General features: G+C 40.5%; 1 protein-coding gene across 1 annotated transcript in view; it reads left to right on the top strand.

Moving 5' to 3' along the window:
* The first annotated feature begins 3235 nt into the window (after positions 1-3235).
* LOC148028153 (Ribosomal protein L35) overlaps positions 3236-26927 on the top strand; it is a 28996-nt gene continuing 5304 nt past the window's right edge. The window contains exon 1 of the mRNA XM_087689003.1: positions 3236-3507. Within this exon, the coding sequence (XP_087545129.1) occupies positions 3319-3507 (189 nt within the window). The 5' untranslated portion in view covers positions 3236-3318. The remainder of the gene's footprint in view (positions 3508-26927) is intronic.

A 26927-nucleotide genomic window follows, 5' to 3' on the forward strand; every position in this document is an offset into this window, starting at 1 on the left:
AACCATAGAACTCATCCCTTTGGACTTTTTACTTTCCCCTTACTTGAATAAATTACTTCAACTAATAATCCCTAAGACTTATCTAACTTTTGCTAAGGCCTAAAATATATTTTTAACATTACAAAATAAGTTTCTTGCTTTAAGGCCATGATACAAAGGTTACAACAAAAATAATATTCCTACACATAAGCACACAAATAAATCTAGACAATGGTACCAAAAATAACAATCTTGTGTACCAAATGGGTTTCACTAGTAAATAAAAACTCATTGCATCTATAATACTTCAGCACTAAAATTACTCACTAAAAACGTAAAACACATTAATTTTCCTGCTTATTCACCTAGCACAACTTGATTGGTGCTACACATATACGCATGCAACAAGTCACTATTATGTAGTAAGTAGAAAATAATAATACTAATAACTCCACAATCTAAATACTGTTTTATTTTCATGGCAATAAATTAAATATAATAATAACTCCTATCCATTGTCTTCAATAAAGGATGCAAAGAAAGAAGTCATGCACCTATGAGGTTCTACATTGTCTCAAGATCCTCTTGGCATCTAGAGACATCATTGAATATAGTAAGCCAATAGCAATAGCATTTGCAAAGTAGCTCTTCTAAGCTCTCAGTTATAGTCGAGAGTTTTTAAAGATTTCCTTTTTATTATGAGAACCTTTGAAGACTTTTCTTCCAAAAATAGCATTTAAGCAAAAAAGTGATATTAAGTTGAAGTACATTAGTTTGTAACTCAAAAAAACAGGACTAATATTTGAATGGAGATTCCACCATGCCACCTTACCTTTATAAACACATAGTTATGCCATTAAGGATAAGTCATGATAATAATATATGCACTCTTTATACCATGCCCTTGAATGGTGGCTTGATGTTTTGATGCTAAAAATGTTATGGAATTATATTTATTATGGATTTTGGTTATGTGCCACATGATCCGTGACTCATCGCATGAGACACATGTGTAATACTAGTCGTATTATGCTTTGTAAATAGATGGATATTAATGTGTTTTGTGTTATGGTGAGCAGATAATTAGACGAAGTTAGGCAAACTTACACCGAAGTGTACATTTTAATGTGTAAAATTTATGCGCTTCTTAGTGTAGAAAAATATTATTAGAAGAATAATCATTGTATGTACCTACTAGTGTAATGACTTTGCGTATGCATATGTGCAATGGATTTATTGGATTTTGTTTATTTGCTGCATAATTCTTGACTTATGGTTGCATTATGCTTAGCAAATAAATGGAAGGATGCCAATATATTTTGTATTGTGGTGAGTAGACATTAGACAGACTTAGGTGAAATTATTATTTTGGAGTGCACATTTTAATGTGTGGAAATTTATGTGCTTCACAATGAGTAAAAATCTTAAAAAAGCATTATATTTTGTATGCACCTATTAGTGCAAAGATTTTAAGTGTGCACATGCGCAATAGATTTATTTTAATGTATTCATTTCAGAAGACAAAATATTATTTTTGTAAAGTGATTAGAATAGCTCGTGTTTTGATTAATTTGCACAAAAACAAGTTGTGCAAGGTAAAGAAAAGCAAGAACACAAAAATGATGCTTTCTATGTACTTTGAGCACAAAAGCTTAATTTAATATTATAAATACATGCATTGGACAGGTGTTCACCCATATAAGGGGAGAGATTGTATCCAATCTTGTGTTGTGTGTGCTTCTTCTTTTTTTTTTCTCACTTGTCTCAATTTTGTTTATTGCTTTTAAAGTTTTAGTTAATAATTATTTGTTCCATGGTAAAGGTCCTTAACAAACAACATCTACTTAAATCTTGATCCAATTAGTAGATTACAAGGAGTGCTTATGAAAAGCCTATGTTTAATATAGTCTCATCTTTTTATATTTTGATTTTATGTGTAAAATTAGAATTACGTGGTGAGAAAACCTTCAAAAATTGAAGGATTTTAATACGAAAACCTTCAAATATAAGCATTTAAAAGACTTTGAGTATAGTGTGACCATTGTTTATGAGATAATTGATGACTACAAGTATAGTGTGACCATTGTTTTTGAGGGAGGTAAGGTGTCAATTTGAAGTAATCCCAAAGTTCACAAGAAAGCTCTATCTGAAGGGGATGAGAAGATGGGAAGACTTGTGGGATAACTAGAAGCTAGATTGGTTTGGTAAAGAAGAAATCTGTCAGAAATTTTCTCTAAGAGAAGATGAGGCCCAATGGGTTAATGAACTGGTTATCAACATAAGAGAGGGTTGGTCCACCTTCTTTGTTGTTAATGAGGTTAGTCCTATTCGTTGTCTTAAAATTGAAAATGGTAAGTTCTTGAGTGAATGTAGGAAGGTGAAGGATTTTCAAAAGAAGAATGGTAATCACATTCTCAAGATGAGTCTTTATTGGAAGAAACACTATCCACGCACCAAGCTCAGGACTTGGAAGTGGCAAGCAAGGAGGGTGTAGGCATGCACTCCTACAAGGATGCTAAATTTCATCCCATGGAAAATGTTGATGAACAAGTTTCCCACCAGGGAAAGACTTAGTAAGGCTAAGAAAGTGCATAAGCTTCGTGCTTTATGCAAGAGACACATAGAAACCATCGACCATTTACCATGGACAAGAAGTGAGGAGACTTTGGAAAGACTTGCAAAAATTGGTCGAAAAGGTTGGTTTTCACTCTCCACTCTCAATAAAAATTGTTCTATTTGGAGAAGGGAGCAATTTGAATGAAGGCACTTTATAAACTTGGAACATGATATGCATGATGGCTATCAAAGTAATATGGAGACATAAAAATGATAAATGTTTTGGGAAGGTCTTCTTTTAGAAAATTTTTGATGTATCTATGGTTAAATTTGATGCATTGGTAGCCTTTAGGGGCTTATGTAACTTTGATTCCACCTGTAGAGCTACAGAGTTGGTTTCAAAGCACTTAGAAAGTCTAGTTGAAGTCTAACTTAATATATTTGTTAAGCTTTGTCCCCACTCTAAGAGGCGATTGATGTAATTATTAGCATTGCTTTGTAGGGCATATATTTATACAATGGTGTGGTGTTAAGTGGTACACTTAACCTTGAAATATATGGATTTATTATTTTTCAAATGTTAAAAAAAAGAAGAAAAGGTTCTCTCTCTAAGCATCCTTGTTCTATTTTTTAATATATTCCACGCATGATTCAAAATTAAAAAAAAAAGCACTCTAAAAGTAGCAGGATTAGTTGTGAAAAATACAAACAAGTAAATCAAATCCTTCGACAAGGAAAGAGCCGTCATCGCGCCACGGGGACGCCCGGAATCTTTGAGAAAGAATGAGGCAGCTATGGCGTTGTTTACGTAGCGCCATCGCGACGCGCAGAGGAGCAGCTCTGCAGCCCTCGCTCCCTTCCCAAGCTGGACCGGCTCGTCATCCATGGAATGCTGCCGCCAGGGGGAGCAGCAGCCGCATCGCCGCATGGTCTCGATCCGTCTCCCCTCTTCTCACCTCTCCTCTTGTTCAGGTACCACCACAAAATTGCGTCACTTTTGCATCTACGGAAGGATAAAAAGGCAGTCGTGCGTCTGTGCTACCAATCAAGGTGATTTTTGTTTTATTGAGGACGATCTTATTCCTTGGGCTCTTCATAGAAACCCACTGTCTCAGGTTGAGTATGTGTATTGACCAACACATACTCAAAGAATCTCAGCTGGTTTGCATTTGTTTCTCATCCCCAAAGCATGCATTGAAGCATGATTGACTAAAGTGTTCATGAACCACTCCATATTTTCATCAAGTTTTTTGTCGAACTTCTTGAACCAACACATCTTGATGACTTTCCGAAGGTCTGGTTGTGTAGCAAGCTAGCTTGTGGCCGCTAAAGCAGGGACATATGTTAACCTAGTTTAGAAATTGCCAAGAAATAAAAGCTGCTAAATATAGCAGTGTAAGAGACCAAAGGCAAGAAATGTCAATTGGTGTGCTAGAAACAGTTTTGGAAAAGAGCTGTAATGTTTGAGAACTTCAATGTGTTACTTTTGGTACCATATGTCCACAATATGAATATGTAATTTTTTAATCCATTGTTCACGAAAATGGAATTTGTGTATTTTTGTTAAAACAAAGTGAAAGCCATTCTCACTCTCGTGCAAGTTGTATTATCACCTAGCCTTGCTGTATATAACATGTTAAAGTGAATAGGGAGCTCATTCTTGTGTGTATAAACTATTGAGAGCCTCTTCTTCTCTATCTTTTTTGTCTTCTTGCTTGCTTCAACATATCTCACCCCTAGCTCTTTTCGTGTGGTGGTATGAACACGTCTAGAAGTAATTAAAGAAGAATAAAACACATTGTACTAGATTGGTAGCTATGCTAGTAAGGTAACAATCATATATTTGGAGAAGATAACCCTCCCCACATCAAGGCTCTTCTAGTGTAGTAGTTGGAGCTTGTTAATGTGATCCTTTATGGATGCAAACTTGTTGGGATCCATGGTCTACAATAGCATCTCCAAGACACTCTCTTCATGGGTGGCATTTAGTTGTAAAGTTGCTCCAAATGCAGCCATATTTGATGCATACTCGTCATATGTTCACATGTGCAATGATTGTTGTGTGCATAAGAGAGAGATGAAAGAGTAGATGCGAGCATTTAACCTTTCCCAATGTGCTTGGGCCTTCTCAAAAATAGCTTTCGTAGAAGTAGAAAGAGTTTAGCAAGCTAAAAATGTTCCTATTGGGTGAGATGTAGGGCCTTTAAGGCATAATGAAGCTAATGACCAGCAAAGTGAAGAGGAATTTGATGACCAATTCAAGAATCGGATAAGGACGAATCTCTTTGTTGAATTGGCCAAGGATCCTTAGTTCACCCAAATTTTGAATGCTCCAAAGAAGGACAACAAGGGCAAGAAGAAGAAGTTATCTTCTACACCTTCAGGACAGCAAGGTGCACCGAAGGTAATGCCAAAGCTTTCATTTGAAGCTCCTAAAGAGGCCAATGAAGCAAATAGTTAGTACTTACGGGGCAAGGAATGTAAATGCAAGGCCAACATGGAAGTGCCAATCCAATGGATTTTGGACAAGTGGGCATGTATGCTATTATGAGGCAGCTAGGATACTTTAGTGGTAGCACAATTTTTCATGCTATGGTTGTGGACAGGGACCTCATACAGAAATGCATTGCACAAATCCCTATGATATGTAGTAGCCAATGCATGGTGTACAAGGCCCAATGTATTCAAAGTATGGCTAGAAATGTCCAAAACCCTATGTATGGTAGCATTGGCTTAATGCCTTAAGCACAAAGTAGCATGTCTAGTAATGCATTTGCATCCCTAAATGTTTATGGGGCTCAAGGAATGAGTTTTGGTCATGCAAATGCTCCATTTGATGTTGGTTTTGATGTAAATTCAGCAAATGCACAGTTTTTGCAATAGCCAATGTATGACAACTTGACACCCAAAGGGATAGCAAAGGACTGTGATGAGGGTGGGTTTGGTGTTTCCCGCACTCCGACACTCCGATTGGTGGTTACTACACTCGGGATCCATCTCCGGTGGATGTCACTCTTTGATATTGCATTGCTTTGCCCTTGGGCATTTTGTATACTCTTACATTCATTTACTTCCGAGTTTCTTCTTTTTGTGTTTGTCTCTGTGTTTGAGTTTTGAGTTTTTGTGTTTTGCATCTAGGGTTTGAGTTTTGCTCCGTCTTTGTTTGAGTCTTTGTGTTCCAATCTTGGTTGTATATGTTGTGTTTTCTCAGTGCAAACCCTAGCATATCTTCACACAATGTATTCCTCTTCATGAAAGTGGCTGCATTTCGAATCTTTGAGGATTTAGTGAAGTCTTTCCTTGAATAGAACGCCAGAGTATCAAGGAACTGAGGCAACAATAGGATAGGTGTTGGCTGATGTAGATGCCCTGTTGGACAACAAAAACACAAGTATCGCAGTAGTTGCTTGGTGGGAGAGATAACAATAGCTGGTTGCCTAGCACTAGATGCTGAAAATGCAGGCTAATTAGGTACTATGATGATGCATCAGATAGAGGCCTCTAAACAGTAAGGCGATGGCTGAAAACAAGCTACCTAGGGTTGGATAGTGATGAATTGCAGTCGGTGATGGGTGGCTGGACAGTAGATGGTTGAAATTTGCATGGTAGAGTGAGAAATCTGTACCAAAGGATGAGGTTGAATGGTGGGAAGTGTGTCTATTTATAGATGTTGAAGGGTGTTCCAAAAAAGTAGGGTTTTGGGGGACCACTGAAACTCTCTCGAACTGCGTATCAAATTTGCGTTTTTCATTAATTAAGCGTGTTTTCGGACTGTTTAAAAATGCTAATCATTTGTAAAGTGTGTGTTAGCTCAACACATTGCAGTGGTGGTTTATGCTTTTGATGCAAGGTAGAGCACTATCAACATGGGTATAGTTCAAGCAAATGTTTGCATTGAATTGGTTGATAAGTACCTTTGAGATAGACATCATTATAGCTTGAAACAAGGTAGATGCCAAGGAATGTAAGAATTTGGAGCAATATAATAAGAATGTTTGGGATGCATTGCTGCTCGTCACTTCTTATTGCCTCGTATCCCTTTGTGAGCAAGTGGAAACATATGTTTGTGGGCTGTGTAAAGGAATCAAGGATTTTTGCATTAAATCCTTTGTCTCTAGCATGTCTCAACTCATAGAGATTACTGCTATAGCTTATGCTTTGCTACACGGGAAGGATTCGGGCTTCCTATGTGAGTATGCAATGGAAGAGAAACACACACACACACACACACACACACAGAGCAAAAGATAAAGGAAGAATACTGCACTGATCGAAGAAGAACGCTGATACAATGGGGATGGATTGATTAGTCTTTGCACATAGCCCAAAGTGTCAGTGAGGGCATTGGATCAAGTCGATGATGATGGTAGCATCAGGCACAAAAAGTCAGTGTCGCAGCGTGCATCTGCAAAAGGAAGACTGAAGACTGAAGAGTGTGTGTGTCTGCCAAGTGGGGGGTGCAGCTATAAATAGCAAAAGTACCAAAAAACTGGTTGACCATATCCTAAAGAGGCCATAAATGTTGGCCGACTAGCATTAAATTTTGGTCATTGAAGGAAAATGTCAAAACAAATAGGGGAGACCTTGGAAAAATCCAAGATGACAATGATGTCTGCATGGTGTAGGCATTAGAATGTGGAAAGTGAAAACTGGCCTAGGAATGCACACAAGAAGCCAACAAATAGAGAAAATACACCGAAACTGCCAAAGTTCATATGTCTTCGTTAGACTTGGATAGGAGTTCACAACTAAGAGATGATAGACTGACAAGACAAACGTAGGTAGGCTAACACCCCCTCTTAGATCTTGGGAGTATTTGAAGACCCAACAATCTCATGTGATGAAGCATAGAAGCCTAGGGCAAAGGCTTCATGAAAAGATTAGCTGCATTGTTCTCTGTGGGATAGTAGGCCACTGCTAACTCGGAATCCACAATCCACTCTCGAACATAGTGATATCGAACCTCGATGTGCTTTGTGCGAGCATGAAACATAGGGTTCTTTGCCATAGCTAGAGCACTCTAGTTGTCGATATATAGCTCCGTAGGTCTAGATTGAGGAAGGCCAATCTTCGCCAACATGTGGCGAAGCCAAACCGCCTCCATAGTAGTAGAATATCATGCACGATACTCTATCTTTGTAGAAAAAAGGACCACAGTTGGTTGCTTCTTGTTGCTCCACGAGATAACTTTTGAACTTGAAAGTATAAGTTAGGATCATGAGCTGATCGACGGAGGTCACTCTGTAGAAAGAAGCAATCAATCCTCTGGTATCGAGCACGAAGAGCTTGCTTCAGGCCATAGAGGGCCTTCTGCGATGGGTAGACATGGTCCTCCTTCCCTTGTACAAGAAAACTTGGAGGTTGTGAAATGTAAATTTGTTCCTCAAGGACACCGTTCAAGAAGGTAGACTTTACGTCCATTAGATAGACAGGCCGATGGTGGTGGGTTGTAAGAGCCAAGATAACCAAATAGTAGATATTCAAGTTGTAGATGCAAAAGTCTGAAAATAGTCCAAACCTGCCCTCTGAGTTTGGCTACAAGCCTAGCTTTGTGCTTGTCCAAGGAACCATATGCAAGGTACTTGGTCTTGTAGACCCACTTCACACCTATCATCTTCCACTATGGACAACTGGAACCAATTCCAAGTCTGATTACGCTCGATAGATTTGAGCTCATCCTGCATGGCCTGACGCCAAATATCCTATGCAAGAGTCTCCTTAATTGTAGTAGGCTCACTGGCATGAAGAATTTGTGATATAAGAGCATAGTTCACACAAAGTGAACAATTTTGTTGGGTCTGCAAGCGAGTTGATTTGCGTGGACCTATAGGAGAAGCAAGAAAGTGAGAAACGCAGAATCCTGCATGAGCTATCGGTACTAATGAGGAATCCAAATAGGCTCATCATGCTGCAAGGGAGATTGAGTAGCCTTTGGTACCTATAATAAACCTATCTAGGGTAGGGATTCCCCCTCACGAAGGGAAGGCAAATCCTCCTCATTTGAAGAAGGCTGCCCCTTTCAAGGGCTAAGCAGCCCTAGAAGACTCCAGAGGGGAGGTTAAAGGGGCAAAGTATGTGATTGTTGAGTAGTTGTTGAGCGAAGAGCACAGCTGAGAGAGATGGGAGTCGAGTAGGAGTGAGCACGAGTGTGACGGCTGGAGAGAGTGTGAGCAGAGTGAAAGTACAAATCGATAAGAGTGTACCAACAATGTGTTGGTACACAAAGAATAAAATGTATTTATACTTAGGGCATGTAAAGGGTGCATTCACATGTACAATGTGCATGTACTATACACGGGGGGTTAAAACCGGACCTTTATCCCAACAACCTCCCACTTAAAGGTCCGATGTGAACCTCTAGCTAACCAACTCCCACTAGTTCAATGCAATGCTCATGCTAAGCTTTGCTTAGACTTTTAGTGAGAACATCTGCAGGGTTATCTTGTGTTTTAATTTTAGTCAATGTGATTTGACCATCTTCCAGAATCTGTTTGATGAAGTGATATCGCACATCTATATGCTTTGTGTGTGAATGATACATGGCATTCTTAGCCAGATACACAACACTTTGGCTATCACATCCCAAAACTGTAGTATCCATAGACATGCCGAGATCATCTGCAAGTTTGCTCAACCATATAGCTTCCTTAGAAGCTTTAGTAGCTGATATGTATTCAGCTTCAGTGGTACTCAGTGCAACAATGTTCTGCAACTTGGAACACCAAGAAAGAGCCCCACCAGCAACTGTAAAGACATCTGCTGGTGGACCTATGAGTGTCCAAGTCACCTGCCATGTTTGCATCACAATAACCTTGCAAACTAAGTGCACCTTGCCCATAGCAAATACTTTTTCGTTGTGTACCCTTAAGGTATCGAAGAATACACTTGACAGCCTCCCAATATTCTTTGCCATGATTTGACATAAACTTGCTAACAACTCCCACTGCATGAGTAATGTTTAGACGAGTAGCAATCATAGCATACATAAGAGAGCCACAAGCTGATGCATAAGGAACTCCCTTCATAACATTTACTTCCATGTCATCTTTCGGGCTGTTGGCTTTGCTAAGCTTGAGATAAGGAGGTAAGGGTACCCCAAAGGCTTAGCTTCAGCCATGTTAAATCTGTCCAGTATCTCTCCAATGTACTTTTCTTGAGATAAAAACAGCAATTTCTGCATTCTATCTCTATGAATCCTCATGCCCAAAATATGCTCTGCATTCCCCAAATCTTTCATGGAGAAAGCTGATTTCAGTTGATTTTTGAGAGCATCCAAGCTAGTCTTTCTTTTCTCAGCTAGCAACATATCATCCACATACAAAACAAGTATGATGGGGTTGCCATCTGTATCCTTTTTCATGTACAAGCAATGATCTGCATGGCTGCGTATAAACTCATGAGATAGCATAAAAGTGTCAAACTTTTTGTACCACTGCTGTGGTGCTTGCTTCAGTCCATACATGCTGCATATTAGCTTACACACCATCTGCTCTTTTCTAGGAACTACAAACTCCTCAGGCTGTCTCATGTAGATATCCTCATTAACTTCACCATGCAAGAAAGGTGTTTTCACATCCATTTGATACAGCTCTAAGTCCTATACAGCAGTAAGAGCAAAAAACATACGTAGAGTGGTCATCTTCACAACATGTGAGAAGACCTCTTGGAAGTCTATCCTTTCCTTTTGTGCATACCCTTTGGCAACAAGTCTTGCCTTGTACTTGGGTTTCCCATCAACTGTCTTTACTTTGTACACCCATTTGTTTGGAAGTGGCTTCCTTCCCTTGGGCAATGACACAAGATCCCAAGTATCATTTACATATAGAGATTTAATCTCTTCCTGTATAGCTAGCTCCCACTTACTGCTGAACTCACATGACTTGGCCTCTTTGTATGTAAGAGGTTCACCCTCATCTGTAAGCATCACATAATGCAAGGAGGGGTCAAACCTATGTGGTTGCCTTCTTACGCATGTAGACCTGCATACCCAATGATCAACATTTTCAGGAATTGGGTCTACATGTGGAGGTATATTATTTTCAGCATTTATTGGCTGTTGTAAGCCATTTTCAGCATGCTGTTCATGCTGTACAACACCTTCATTTTCATGTTCAGCACTTGCATTTTCATAATCAGCAAGCCTATCTTGCTGTCCATGACCTCCTTGTGCTTCTATTTGTTGTCTATCATCATCTCCGGCTAATCACCAGTTTCAGCCTGTGGTACATCACCATGAGGTTCATTTTCTGAAGTAATAGGTGGCTGCAAACTCTGAAACTTCACCTTTTTCAGATTTTCATTAGAGACTGAAGTGCCTTTCAGCAAATTTGTCTCATTAAACACAACATTACGGCTGCGAATAATTTTCTTGGATTGAGGTAACCACACTCTGTAGCCAAATTCACCCTCATCATCATAGCCCATGAAAATGCCTTTGGTGGATTTTGGGTCAAGTTTGTTCCTCAGCTCATCCCTAACATGCACAAAAGCATCACAGCCAAATATGCGTAAATGGTCATATGAGGCCGATTTGCCAGACCACACCTCCTCAGGGATGCCATTATTCAAGGACCTATTTGGAGAGTAGTTGCAAATGTGAACCACGGTTTTGAGTGCCTCTCCCCAAAATGCATGAGGGAGATTAGCAGTGGACAGCATGCATCGCACTCTTTCACATAAAGTCCTGTTATATCTTTCAGTCATCCCATTTGAAGAAGGGCTGTAAGAGGCTCTAAGCTCTCTCTTAATACCATGTAAGTCACAAAAGGACTTGAATTCAGTCAATGTGAACTCATCCCCATTATTAGTTCAAAAACATTTCAGCTTTCTACCTGTTTGAGTGATCACAAATGCATGAAAAGTTTTAAAAACAGTAAACACTTCACTTTTCTTTTTCAGCAAGTACACCCAAATCTTCTTGGAACAGTCATCAATAAAGGAGATAAAATATGCAGCACCACCCAACGATTTCACAGGCATACTACATACATCAGAATGCACTAGGTTTAGGACACTGGGCTTACGAGAGACACCAGAGTGAACTCTTTTTAATGCCAGGCACATATCTGACATCTTTCAACACAAGCTCTTGACCATTGTCTAAAGACAAGTGTACAGTGCCAATCCCATCAATGCTGCAAGCATGGTTATTTCCAAGATACACATTTTCATAATTGTTTGCATTGAACATAGCAAAACACTCTAAGCAAGGAGTTACATGGAAAGAGGCACCAAAGTCTACAATCCAAGTTTGAGTGACACCATCATTAATTGATAAGAGTGCATCAATCACATCAGCCTTAGTAATTTGCATATCCTGTATGTGACATACAAGGGCATCATAATTAGCTGCACATAATACATCAGCTTCTATATCTGAAAGCTCCTCTATGACCACACTAGAGGCCACATTAGCCTTTTCTTTGCCTTTGGTTGTCTCCGATGCACATTAGCCTTTTCTTTGCCTTTGGTTGTCTCCGATGCATCTGTCTTTTCTTTCTTCTTTTTTTATCTCCTGCATTCTTCTTTGTCTCGTGTTCCTTCTTGTAATACTTGCAATCAAGTTTCTTGTGGCCCTTCCGACCACAATGATAGCAAGTAATGTCACTCTTATCCTTTCCTTTGCTCTTGCCCTTGTTTTTGTGTCCTGCATTTGCATTTTTCTTTTCAGCCCTGCCTCTTACATTGTAAGCTGAGTTGCTGCCTTCTCCACTGGACATACGTCTAATTTCTTCATTCAAGATAGAACCCCTCACCCCATCATATGAGAGATTGGGGTTATTGCTGAGTGAAACCACCAAGGTCTTCCAAGAGTCAGGCAGCGCCATGATAAAAAACATCGCCCTTAACTTATCATCAAAGTTCAAATTTGCATCTTTGAGCTAATTTAAAATCCTTGTAAATGCACTCAAGTGCTCAGCTGTAGGCTTTGACTCATCCAGTCGCATAGTTACCTATTTGCACATTAAATGCACCTGATTAATAGGTGTGGTGATCTCATAAGTAGTTTTCAGCTTCTCCCATATTGCATAACCTGTATCTAAACCCTTAATGTTTGTCAGAATGTCATCAGTGACACCCATCTTTATGTAAGCCATAACCTTTTTATTCTCTCTGGCCCAATCTGCATCAGACATTAGTGCGGGTTTATCTTTCTGCAAAGCATCCTCACAATCCTTAAGGAACAAAATGCCCTGCATACGATCTTTCCAAAGGTCAAAGCCTTGACCATCAAACCGTTTGATTTCCATCAAACTCTTGATGTTTGAATTGGAAGAGGTTGCAGCCATTTTATCACGAACACAAGAGTAAATGCACTAAATTGTAGAAGCCCAAGCTGAACCAACAAAATACATAGCTGTTCTTCTCAACCAGAAGTAAATCTTTGCTGTTTGTACATGAACCAGCCACCACACGGGCAAAAATGCAGAAATTTACCAAATTTTGCGCAAATCCCCAAAATTTCAAGTACAAAATTGCATAAATGTCAGCCAATCTGACCTAGCTGAGCAAAACTTTGTCAATACATGAAAAGCCCCAAATTTTTGGGACCCAATGTCAGGAAATTTTACTCAAAAGAGCAAAATTCTGACAAATTTGGCAAAATCCCCAATTTAATTGAGGTTGCCGCTCGCAATGTTTGCAATTTCTGACTCGAAAATCGGTGATAGGCATGAACAATCTCAAATCTGGGAAAAGCCCCAAAATTTTGGCTCGAATCTTCATAGATCTGAGATCTATGCCTTCGGCGTGTGAACACCCACCAAGGCAAGTAATTGAAAAATTGAAGGAATTTTTTATTTTTAGAAAAACTGACAGGGGGTCGTTGACAGTTGCATGATTGACGCGATTGGTGTTTGCCATTGGTTTTGTCTGCCGGTCAGTCGTTGCCTGCCCGCTTCTCGCTATGCCCAGTCGCCCGCGTGCTAGTCGTGTTCGACTGGTCCACGACACGAAAACACGAGTGGTCCATGACACGTCAACTGCACCTTGGTCCACGGAGGCATGTAGAACCTTGGGCTCTAATACCAGTTGTTGAGCAGTTGTTGAGTGAAGAACATAGCTGAGAGAGATGGGAGTCGAGTAGGAGTGAGCGTGAGAGTGTGACAGTAGGAGAGAGTGTGAGCAGAGTGAAAGTACAAATCGATAAGAGTGTACCAACAATGTGTTGGTACACAGAGAATAAAATGTATTTATACTTAGGGCATGTAAAGGGTGCATTTAGATGTACAATGTGCGTGTACTATACACGGGGGGTTAAAACCGAGCCTTTATCCCAACATGCGATGAAGTAGTAGTTGCATCCATTAAAGTTAGTAGGGAAGTCGGATTAGAGGGTGGAAAAGGAGGAGTCGAAGACGAAGAAGGGTGCTAAGAGGTGACTTGGAAGGCAGTAGAGGAATTGAGGGTGGGGGAGGGTTAGTCGATAACGAAGAATCATTGTAATAGAACCATCAATAGGATCCTCAGAGGCCGAAACCTCATCAAAGATCACATCCTTGCTCACCTCAAGCTTCTATGTCATTAGATTGTAGAGGTGATAGCCTTTTGTGGTAGTGCTATAGTACCCACGAAAATGAGCTTCTTGGACTTTAAGTCCAACTTTATCTTCCTCTTCTTCTTGTCCACATGGACAAATGCATCACATCCAAAGATATGGAAGTGAGACATAGAGGGCTTTCGACCAAAGAAAGCCTTGTAGGGAGTCTTATCTTGTAATGTTGAAGTCGGGGAGTAGTTGTGGATGAGAAATATAGTAGCCACCGCCTCACCCCAAAGGGAATGAGGAAGACTCTGATGCTCCAACATCAATCAAGCCATCTCTAGCATGGTTTGGTTCGCATGTTCCACCACACCATTCTTTGAGGTGTATTTAGATGATACTCCATCCGAATACCGTGTTCCTTGTAAAAGCAAGAAAAGAGGTTAGAAATAAACTCTCCACCATGATTTGCTCGTACGCCACGAACTTTGAAGATAGTCTGTGTCTTCACAAACACCTTCCACTCGCAGAAATGGGAGTACACTTTGCTCTTGTACTCTAGAAAATAAGGCCATACATAATGACAGAAGTTGTCTATAAGTAGAATCAAATACTTAGCCTTCACAAGGGAGGCTGTGGCCCATGCCTGAAGGCCTGCAAAGGTCGGTATAAACCAACTCAAGCGAAGTGGAAGCTCTCCAAGTGGCAACTGGAGATGAGGTTGTCTATGTTGCTTGCTTCGCAAATAGCTAGGATACAAAGGGTAAATAGCAGGAAAATTAGGAAGTCTCGACACCATCTTCTTCTAGCTTACATTCATTCAAGTGTCGTTTTCCTCACTTTGCTTGTGAGGATATTTTTGAGGACAACAATTATTCATAAGGGGAGAAGTGTTATGTCAATGGACATCTAGATGGACGCTAGTAGCATTGGTCACAATGTTATGAAGTGATTTAGTACAAATGCATTAAGGGCACTTTGGGGTTAGGGTAGCTGAGTTCTATAAATAGGACTCAAGGCCCTATTGTGCATATTCATTGTGTGATTACCACTCTTGGACTCTTGCCTGTTGGCAGATGCATCCTTGTTGGTGGAGATGGATAGTAGCTCAGCTTGGGAGAGTGTGCAAACAATAGAGAGAGAGTGTGTGGTCACTGCTCGACACTTGATTGATTGGAAAGTGTGTAGCACAAAGTACAAAGTACAACCCTTAGACTTTAGCGTTGTGTAAGTAGCGTAAAGTGCATTCGCACATAGATGTGTTTAATCTACAATAATTGACCAAATTGTGTAACATAAATACACAAATAAAGAATAATGTGATAGTGGGAAAAACCCTCTCTTACGGAGACTAAAAAGTGCCCTAGTGTCCTACATGCGGATTATCAATACTCCTGTGTGAGTGTAGATGTGAGTAAAGCCTAATAAACCCGAGCTCTCCAATAGAATACAATCTCTCCAACACCTCTAATAGGATAAGATGCATTGTTAGCACATTGCATTGATTTGCCAACAAGAGCTGCGACAATAGAGATAAACAAATCCCTGTGGGATGTAATGTGCTTAGAAGCACCACTGTTAAAGAACCAAGTGCTAGCATTCTTTGTAGAGCTGAATGCTCATTTTGCCCAAGAATAATCATAATTGCAAGTATAAAAACAATAGTCACGGTCAATGACGAACGACGCGGACCTGTAGCAGTAGTAGTAGAAGGTGCATTTGAAATTGACATCCCAAACTCCTTTTTCTCCTTGGCAATGTGTCTCTTGCATTCTGTGATATAATGACCTGGCTTTTTACAGTAATGGCACTTGCCTTTCTTGGCTTGTGTACCCCCCTACTTCTTCTTGTTCTATGGAGTTCTTGTACTTCCAAAACTTTGCGGAGCATTCCTAGAGGACTGATTGCTGTTGCCCTTTTGTCTTGCCATAAAAGCCTGTTCAGAAGCTACAACATCCACCCCACTATTATTCCTTGTTTGCTCTTCTTCTAGCAATAAGCTAACCATCTGAAGAAAAGTGAATGGCTGTGTAGAAATTTGCATTGTAAGATTCAATGGCGTATGAAAGGCCAAATAAGAAGGTGGGAGAGAGTTCAAAGTTGTGAAGATCATTTGGGCATTAGAATAATACTCATCTACATTCATCAACTGCTCATGCAAGTCTTGAATTCTATTAAGGTGATCTTGCATAGCATCAACTTCATCCATCTTCACATTTTCATGCTTTTTTTTTCAAAAAAGAAATGCGAGTATCATTTTTTCGAGCAAACATATACTCAAGTGTAAGCCTTGCTACTCATGAAGTAGCTGCAGATCGGATATATGGGATTATAGATTGCTGAACTGCCAATGCAATAAGTTACAATGCTTGGGCATCCCTAGTGTCCCAAGCCTTTTGTGCAACTGTTCTTTGGGGTGGTGGCTGAACGGAAGGTTGCCTTTGACCACGACCTCCTTGTGGAGGAGTTGCAAGAGCCATATCACCAAGACAGATGTCTTCCCCATTGACATAATCCCAAATATTTTTTGCAACAAGCACATTCTTCATCATGAAGGACCATAGAGAGTAGTTGTTGCCATCCAATCTATCCTCTTTTGATATATAAGTGAAAGTATCACTCTGTCCTTGATTTGCCATGATAAATGTTACTCTTCCAAATGCACAAGAGCGACAAGAAAGCTGGCTTGACTTGGAAATCTGCAAATTTCCAGAAATTACAGCAAATGCCAAGTTGTAATTAACTAAATTGTGTCACACTTGACCATACTCTCTCAATGTGCTGAAATTTTTCAAATTTCAGCAAGCACTAAAAACACAAAAGCCCTAAAATTTGACCGACCAATGTGCATGATTTCAGTCAATTTCAGACTGAAACTTCAGTACATATACCAATGTCTGCCAAAATTACAAAAGCCCTAAATTTGTTGACCCAAATGCCTATAAATTTCTGCAATTTGTGCACTGAAGCACTTGTCAAGGCAGAAATTGATATTTCCTGGCAAAAACCCTTTGCTTTGGCCCTGATATTTTGAATAAAATAATGAAATATACCTGTGGCAGCTGTATTTGGGAGGACACTGATGTGGTAGCTGAAGACGAGCCAGACCAAATGTATACTGATGTGGCAGTCGGAGTTGTCAAAACAGTTGGCGGAGCTGTTGCAGGGGTGGCAGAGCTGTTACTGGTGGAGGGTGGCTGTTGCAGGCGGGTAGAGCTACTAGAGGCGCACAAACTACAGGCTGGACTAGTAGGCTTGCAGGCAGTGTAGTCTGGCTTCAAGGGTGGAACAACAGGGAAGGCTGCAGGTGGCGTAGCCTCGTGGATAGGGCAGCGGGCGCTGGTGCAGGACAAGGTAGTGCGATTGCTGGGCGCCTTGCAGGTTGCTGCAAGGAGATGGCCGTTGATTGGGTGCTTAGCTGGCGGTAGCTCAACTGGCGGACAGAACTGCTGAGTGGTCAAGGCTTTGATACTACTTATTGGAGATGGATAGCAGCTCAGCTTGGGAGAGTGTGCAGACAATAGAGAGAGAGTGTGTGGTCACTGCTCGACAGTTGATTGATTGGAAAGTGTGTAACACAAAGTATAAAGTACAACCCTTAGACTTTAGGGTTGTGTAAGTGGCTTAAAGTGCACTCACATAGATGTGTGTAATGTGCAGTAAGTGACCAAACCGTGTAACATAAATATACAAATAAAGAATAATGTGATTGGGGGAAAAAACCTCTCTTATGGAGAGTAAAAAGTGCCTTGGTGTCCTACGTATAGATCATTTACACTCGTGTGAGTGTAGGTGTGAGTAAAACCCAATAATCCTTACACCGAGATGGTGTGGGTTGGTGGTATGGGGCGGCAACCCCTAGGATGTGGTTGGAGTGTTGCTAGCTCTCGGGGTTGGGAGTGAGCTGTTTGGTTCTACGGCTAGGAGGTGAGCCTAATGTCTAGTCCCTTTTATGTTGAGTTTGGCTTGTATCATGTCTCATGTGCAAGTTGGATCCTAGGGGGACATTTTAGAGGGGGTGTTAGAGATTAGTCATCCCTTAGACTAGTATTCTTAGGCTACAATTGGTGTAATTAAATCTCTTGGGTGGAGTTATGCACTTTTCTGTTAGTTATTGGGCATTTTCAGCAATCATAGTGTATGGGCACCTTATTCCGGGTAGGGGTAGTGCCACATGGTAGTAAGGCAGCTGGTTGTCATGATTGGGCATTATTTATGATCAATTGGCTGCATTTATGGCTGATCGCTAGCTGGTTGGCCGCCTTGTTTGTTGTATTGCTTCGTTTCATGCTATATATAGCCACTAGGCAGCCTCTGCCCTCCATCACTTGTCTTTTTAGGTGTTGGGGGAGAGAAGCTGGCTCATGGAGATACATCGATAACCCTCATATATTTGGCTTCTTCATTTTAGCACTCATTGACTACATATTTTTGCATTCTGTCTTTGTTTTGTCTCCCTCTTCTCGTGTTCATTGTCTTTCAGACTTGTCCATATGCTTTCTCATTCGTTGCACTTTGATAGGTGGTACCTCGAGGTCAGATTTCAACCTAGACCAATTTATTGGCCATTAATGTCAGTGGCGGTGACATTAGAGACTAGGCGTTAATTAATCCAATAATGCCAGCCTAAGGGTCAATAGCTCTTTGGGATACTTGGAGACAAATTGGCCTAGCTAATTTAATTATTGGTTGGTGAAATTATTTTTTGGGCACTAAGTTAATTATTCAACCAATTTTCAGAATTAATATTTTGACAATGAATTTAATAAGTTGTATAATGTTGGAAAATGGGATTAGAATGCTACCACTTGGCAAACACTTGCCTATGCAAATGGGAAAAACGTTTTTGAGGAGAGAGAGAGAGAGAGAGAGAGAGAGAGAGAGAGAGAGAGAGAGAGAGAGAAGGGGGGTTGCCATTTTTGTTGGAACATTTGACCGGCCATTTCCAGCTAGCAAAAGATCCTCTGGGAGCTGCCCAGAAGAGATTATAGTAGTAGGGGATAGTGGTTTGAGGGTTGTTTCAGCTAGACAACATCATATTCGGGGTGTTCCATCAGTGGGGACAATTTCCATGGTTATCTAGATAGGGCAGCAGCCAGCTGATTTCTTACATTTTCTCACGATGGAAGTTTGAATTTTCTCTCTCTTCGATATTCTCTCTCATTCTCCAACCACCTCTCAAGTTATCTCAACAAAATCCATTCATTTGAGTCATCATATGTGGAGATTTTAGTTAATCTTTGATGTAAACCTTAATTTACATTAGAAAATTAGGGTTTGACAATTGTCTCTTGATGTGTGCTTAGAATTGAGGGCCTGCGACTTGAATTCTAGTAGTTGAAATTGAAGAAGAGTTTTAGAGAGATTCAAGAGGCGAGCCAGCCAATATCGAATTTGGAGCTAAACTTGTCTTATAAGGAGCAAGGTGAATGCCAATCCTCGAGCAAGCCAAGGGGCAAATTGGTTTGAAAACTTGTTGATTGCTATGTATGTTACGGGGACATGAAATTTTGAGATGCTTTAATCTTGTTAGTAACATTTGATTAAGTTATTAATCAAATGTGCAAGGTTGTTTAAACACATGTGATGCACATGGCATATATTCCATAGTAACAAGCCAAGGACCTTGAGGATGCAATGGGTATCAAAGGTAAAAGTTGTGATAAGTTATACCGACTAGGTTTTGTTGGTTAGTTGGAATCAAATTTGACCCTAGGACAGTTGTTTGGCCAATAAGTGTTAGTGGAGATACTAGGGACTAGCATTGATCAATTAATTAATGTCAGTCGAAGGGTCAACATAGATTGGAAACCACTCCAGGTTGCGAATGACCTAGGCAATTTAATTATGGATGAGCACAATTCATTTTGGGCAGGGTCAAAAGGGTTGAATCTAACTTCTAGGATTATTTAATTATGAAAATTAATTAAATGGTTGGATAATGCTGGAAAATGGGTTCAAAAGGTTGTCACTTGGCAAAAATGCCCATGTAAGATTGAAAAACGTTTTTGGAGGCTGGAGAGAGAGATTTAGTGTATTTTGGCCGAGGAAGCGAGAGAGAACAAGTTGTTGGTCTGAGTTTTTTGTTGTGGAGGACCTTTTGGAGGTTGGAGATGTAGGTGATAGCAATTTTGGGATCTTCGAGAGCTGGCGATTAGCTGATTGAGGCAGGCGATAGCAGCTTGAGGCCTCTTCGCAGCTGGTGACAACATTTCATGCTGTCTGGTACAGGCAACAATCAGATTTCAAGCCTTTCTCATGTGAAAATCAGTAATCCCTCTCTTTTGGCATGATCTCATCTTCTCTAGCTTGTGCCAAGCTGTTCTCAGCATTTCCTAGCCTTTTGGATTAGATTTTAGTAAAAAATGGTGGATAGCAAAGAGGTCTCTACTATAAACCTTGAATTTTTACAAAAATTAGGGTTTGACAGCCATGAATTCAGCAACTGAAATTTGCGTAATTGCTAGGGAATTCGGATGCTGCCCCTTTCATTGTAAATTGGGGCAGCATTTTACCAGTTGATAGTTTCATTGAAGCAAGTCTTGGGTGAAAAATCAAAGAGCAATTGGCCCAAATTGATTGCTATTTTTTATTTCAGCAAGGGGCTTTCGGAACAACAAAGGAGATTGTGGAATCTCATTATGTACTCATTTCATTAGCAATCAAGTTGAAGAAATACCGAAAGGGGTGCCAGTTTTGGGGCCAATAGGGTGTCCAATGTCAAAGATTATTAAGGTAATTTGTATATTTCCAGTTATGTTTATTTGCTTGTTGTTGTAATTAAGTGCTTAATCAGGGAATTACTACCCTTTCCAAGAAGAAAGGTTGGTTTCATGGTTCCATTGTAGGGATACTATCAATTTCCTTGACTTGGTGGGCCCGAACCACTTGATTGAAGGTCAGAAGCTTTGCTTTAGTATTGAAATTGTATTTTAGTTGAGTATTACAGTAATAATATCTTCAGATAGTGTGAGATGGGATCAAGCAGGGATAATGCCTCTTAATATGAAAATTCACAAGTGTTGGGGAAAATGCAATGCTTCATCTTGGACAAGGCGCATAATAGCATGGTCAACAAGTTGATAATGTTGGTTGAGACCAAAAGTGTAGGTCCTTCTAGGCCTTTAGAAGTTGATGATCAGCAAGAGGAAGAAAAATTTGATGACTTAAGATTAGTTGAGGATAGCAGCTAAAACGTTTATGCAATTGGCAAATGATCCTCAGTTTGTGCGCTTTTTGGACCCCTTAAAGGAGGGCAGCAAAGACAACAAGAGGAAATCATCTTTAAGAGCTTGGGGATAGTAAGATATATTGAAAGAAAAGCCAATACAGCAGCACGATGTTCCAAATGTGGGTATTGAGTATAAGCAAATGGTGCCAATGGGGCAATCGATGCACATGCAAGGCTAACTTGGAAGTGCTAACTCAATGGATTTTGGACAGTTGTGCATGCATGCTATGATGGGGCAACCAGGATACTTTGGTGGTGGCATTAATTTCCATGCTATGTTGGGTCAGGGATTACATATGCGGATATATGATACAACTCCTTATCATATGTAGCAACCAATGTGTGGTGTGCAAGGCCCAATGTATTCGGGTATGGCTGGTAATATGCATAACCCCATGTATAGCATTGTTGGCATGATGCCGGGGCACAAAATGGCAAGTTCGGCAACACGCATATGCAGCCCATTGTGTTTGAAACTCGTGATATTAATACTGGTCATGCAAATGCTCCGTATAGTGTTGGTCATGAGAAAAAATGCAACTAGTAATGCATGCAATGTATGGGAAAATGTATCTTGGTATGGTTGGTAGTATGCATATTTCCATGCACAATCACATTGCAATGGTCGAAAGTATGCAAACAAGAATGTTTTCTTATGCATCTAGTGCTTCTACCATATTAGGTACATAAGGGGCTAATCAATTGGATGCAATGCTGCATATTAACTAAGTTGGAATTGCAACAATTTGAAAGTATAAAGCATCTCAATGCTTAAGGAGAAGAAAGGCCTATAACCTAGTGGAGGTTTGAGGCAAGTAAAGTTAGAGGTAAAGTTTTCATATGCTTCTTGGTAAAGCTTCAACATTGTTTCACCAATACATGCAAAATGAATGGAAGAGGATGACTTGGTAGACTATCCTTAGTTGTTGCAACTTTACCTAGATGCCTTTCAATTAGAGCCGACTTTGGTTTAGGCTCAATCAGGTTCAACAAACCAAGGGTTCGAAGTAATGCTTGATGCTCAAGGGGGAGGTAGTATGTTTGCCATGAGGTCACTACTTAGTGTACTAGTCATTGTGAGATGTATGTAGATGAGTATGAGTTTCACCCGGGTATTGAAACTATACATTTGCATTAGCTTATGATTAGTTTGGTATGAATTTTGCTTCAATTTTGATATAAAAATTCTGATCAGTTTCAGCTCAATTTTTGATTAGTTTGAGAACCGTTTATGGTCACTTTTGGGATTGCTTTTGCATCACTTTATGCATTGATTGCTGGCCAGCTTTTGTAATGAGTTTGTGATCAGTTTGGAGTCGGTAGCAGTTTGTGATCATTTCTCAGATTAGCAAGCGATCGGTTTATGATTAGATTATGCTCAATTTTCAATGGTTTACAGTTGGTTTTATGGACAACAACAGGTTAGTAAATGGCATTGACAGTTTCAGTCATGGTTTATGTTGAGAATATGTTTTACTATGGTTGTGAAGTTGAAACAATTGAGAAATAAGAGTTATGGATGCATCCAATGGGTTTCTAGCAACAATTTTGGATTGATTTTTAGTTTGATGTTATATATATGCTGGCCAAAAATTTTCGGCAAGGTTTGGGACATGTGACATGGTTGGACAATAGTGGCTAATGTTGTGACTATGATGCCTCATGGAAATTCCAGTGCAATATGCTTTAACTTTGGCACAATGCAATGCAATCGAGGACGATTGTAGGGATTTCAAGGGGGAGATCTGTCATGGGGATGTGAAATTTTGAGATGCTTTAATCTTGCCAATAACATTTGATTAAGTTATTAATCAAATGTGCAAGGTTGTTCAAGCAACATTTGATTAAGTTATTAATCAAATATGCAAGGTTGTTTACATGTGATGCACATGGCAGATATTCCATAGAAAGAGGCCAAGGATCCCAAGGATGCAGTGGGTGTCAAAGGCAAAAGTTGTGATAAGTTATGCTGACTAGGTTTCGTTGGTCAATTGCAATCAGATTTGACTTCAGGATAGTTGTTTGGCCAATAAGTGTTAGTGGAGACACTAGGGACTAGTATTAATTAATTAATTATTGCCATTCTAAGGGTCAACATAGATTGGGAACCACTCCAGGTTGCAAATGCCCTAGCCAATTTAATTATGGATGGGCACAATTAATTTTGGGCAAGGTTAGAAGGTTTGAGTTTAATTTTCAGAATTATTTAATTTTGAAAATTAATTGATGATTGAATAATACTGGAAAATGGGTTTAGAAGGTTGCCATTTGACAAAATACCCATGCAAGACAGAAAAACGTTTTTGGAGGCTGGAGAGAGATTGAGTGTGTGCAGACTGAGGAAAAGAGAGAGAAAAGGTTGTTGCTTTGAGTTTTTTGCTATGGAGGACCTTTTACAGGCTAGAGCAGTAAGAATCAGGCCAATCTGATGTAGGCATAGTGATTCTGGGACTTTCAGGAGCTGGTGATAGCTGATTGAGGGAAGTGACAACAGTTTGAGGCCTTCTAGCAGTTGGCGGCAGCATTTAATGCTGTTTGGTATAGGGAGCAATCAGATTTCAGGGCTTTTTTGCAGGAAAATCAGAAATCTCTCCCTTCTGGCATTCTCTCACCTTCTCTAGCTTGTGCTCAGTCATTCTCAGCATTTCCCAACCTTTTGGATCAGATTTCAGTTAAAATTGGTGGACAACATAGAGATCTTTGTTGTAAATCCTTAGTATTAAATCAGATTATTTACCACCCTATCCAAGGAAGACTGGTTTCAGGCATAATAAATATTTTCTAACAAAGCGAGATTAGGGCTTGTGTTAGTATCAAACTTGATGTGATCAAGTCTATGGATTTTGGGTGAGGAGTTACTCCCACATTGGACAGTTGTGGTTGTAGGGGCTGAGATATTATTGATGGGGGTCATGTGATGTGTAGCTCCACTATACACAATCCATGCAGTTGGGGAGTCACAAGGTTGTGTAGGGTGGGCCTATGCGGTTGGCTCATTAGGGGGCAACTCATGAATGTGGACCAAATTTGCAAACTCAGATGTCTCTATGGAGGTGAGGTGGGCTTGAGGTCAAAAGTCCATTGATGGTCTAATAGATGAGCTAGACATGCCATTTGGAGTTGAGAACGGTGTTGCGACTAGTAGCATTGTGATTCTAAGATCTCCATTGCCCTTGATTTTATTCGTAGCCACCACCTTGCCTCCCTTGTTATGGGTTACCTTGAGACTAAGGGGCGGGGTTTGATTTTGTTTTCGTTTTGGTTGTGTGCCTTTAGTTTTTGAGCGACACTAGCGCCAAAATGACTAGCCTTTTGGGTGGGATTTGATTTTATTTTCGTTTTGGTTGTGTGCCTTTAGTCTTTGAGGGACACTAGCGCCAAAATGGCTAGCCTTTTGAAAACATTGTTAGTACTTATTTTTCTTGGGTACATTCTACTATCTTGATTTGAGTTGAGATTGGGTATTCCCTTGTGACTTACTATTTTGAATTTGATTTTGGTTTTGAGCCTTCTTACTTTTTCCTTTCTGCCCCTTTTGAGAAGTGGTAACAAGAGCTCCCACTGAAGGTGAGAGAGAGACCGTTCTATGGAATTGATCGAATAATCGAGTGTAATGTAGTAGCGGACACTCAACTCAAAAAAGGTAAGATTGTGAGATGACTTGTTGAATAAAGTTGAAGTATTTCTTAGTAACTTGATCAGGAAAAATGTGATTTGGTCACTAGGGGATTAGGGAGTCCCAATAGTAGCAAACTCGATGAGTAAACACTGTATTTTGCTAGCTTGATCTTAAGGTGACCTTGCTGAGTGATTTGAACTCTTGGAGCTCATGGTTGAGATTGATATGACCGCTCTTATCTCAAGCTACATAGCGATCTGTTAAGTGTTTTCACCTGTTAGAGGACAGGTTAAAATGTTGAAGTTGTGAGCAAAATTCTGGTAGTAATCCTTGCATTAACTCAACTATGGCTAAAGCATTATGTGCTTTCTAAGAGCTGACAACCTCAGGTAGAGCAAACCAAGGGTTTGGTTGGGGTTCCAGGCCTTGTGTTAAGTCCCACAAGTTCTATGAGTTTAAAACATATCTCATCAAGTTTGACCAAACCCGTTAAAATGAGTCTTATTAGTAAATGGATTTTTAGTAGTTGCAGATGAGGAACTAGAACTATAAGGTGCTAGGAAAGAAGGGTAAGAGGGATAAGGAGTGAAGGATAGATAGGATGGTAGGCATGAACTAGAACAATGAGGTGTTGGGAAAGAAGGGTAAATGGGGTAAGGAGTGAAGGATGTGTGAAGATATGTTAAGGTTTACATTGAGAAAACACGGGATGCATGAATATAAATAAAACACAATAACTTAGACAATAACACAATAAACGCAAAAATAGAAATGCAAAATGCAAAGACACAAACACAAACGGAGAAGAGAGAGAACTCTAAAGTGAATGAATCAATGCTGTAAATGATGGAAAGAGGAGGGTACGCTCCTTGCCGTTGCGTTGCTATCTGCTATCATGCCTCCCCCCTCCCTCCTGTTGTGCCATCACGCCTTTCCCCCTTCCTGGCCGCCATTGCGCCTCCCCCATCTTGCTCGCCATCGCGTCTTCCCTCCTGCCCGCCATCGCGCCTTCTCTCCCCTCCCTTCTGTCGCGCTGCGTCCCCTCACCCTTTTGATGCGCTGTGCCCCCCTTTCCGTTAGCTGCTTCTCCTCACGCTTCTCCCCTCCATGTTGTCCTTGCCTTGTGGCTTGCGGCCCTATGTAGCAGGCCCCCACCCGCGTGTTCCCGTTGGGAGCCGGCCATCCGTGGAGTCCAACACCTCCCCCACCGTCGGAAAACAACATCTCCTCCCCCTCCTCGCCATCGGCGCCTCCTCCCCCTAAATCCCCCCTAGTTGCTCCCTCCATTTGTAGCAACACTATCCCCTCTGGTAGTACAGCAGCATGATTGGTAGGTTCTTAGCAGGGACGCGAAATGGAAACCTCTGGTTAGACGCCAGTGCATTCTACAAGTACCATGTCTCCCAGTCAAACACCTTGTGCGTCGTCCTCTTTGAGGAACAGCTCTTAGCTGTCTGTGCCACAGAGTTGGAGCTAAAAGAAACAATGATCTTTGGTTAGGTCATAGGTGTTAACCCTCAAACGAACAAGGTGAAAAATCCGAAAAATTAGAAAATCTGAAGCAAAAGACAAGGCCAAGGCAAAAGCAGAATGGAGGACGAAGGTGCGCCAAGAAAAATATGGAAACACAAGAAGTGCAGAAAAGTCCTAAATCAAGGAGAAAGACGCACAAGAAAAAGCGCAAGTCAATACTTTTGTAAAAGAGCGCAAGACGCATCATGATTTATTTTAAGAATACCGGCCTCTCACCCGTGCAAATTGAAAATGTAGATGGGCGGTAGGAAGGAAGCTAGGAAGATAGGAGAACAATGAAAAAAAAGGTCTAGGCTATGGCCGGCCATATAAAAAGGGGATGACTGTCCAAAGGGAATTTAGGGCTTTGTATATAAAGTTCAAAAGATGAATGAGAGCTCATTCTTTGGTGTGTGGCAAAGTGGACTCTTCTTCTCTTATTCTCTCCTCTCCTCTCTTGCTTGCTTGTGAGTGCTTGAGGGAGTGTGAGTGAGGGAGTGAGTGTGTGAGGGTGAGGGATGTTGGAGGCGAAGCTCTCCGCCATCTCC

Source organism: Lygodium microphyllum, chromosome 12 (genome assembly GCF_053477565.2).
Source record: "Lygodium microphyllum isolate KBCC chromosome 12, Lygodium_microphyllum_v1.1.10, whole genome shotgun sequence".
Lineage (NCBI taxonomy): Eukaryota > Viridiplantae > Streptophyta > Polypodiopsida > Schizaeales > Lygodiaceae > Lygodium > Lygodium microphyllum.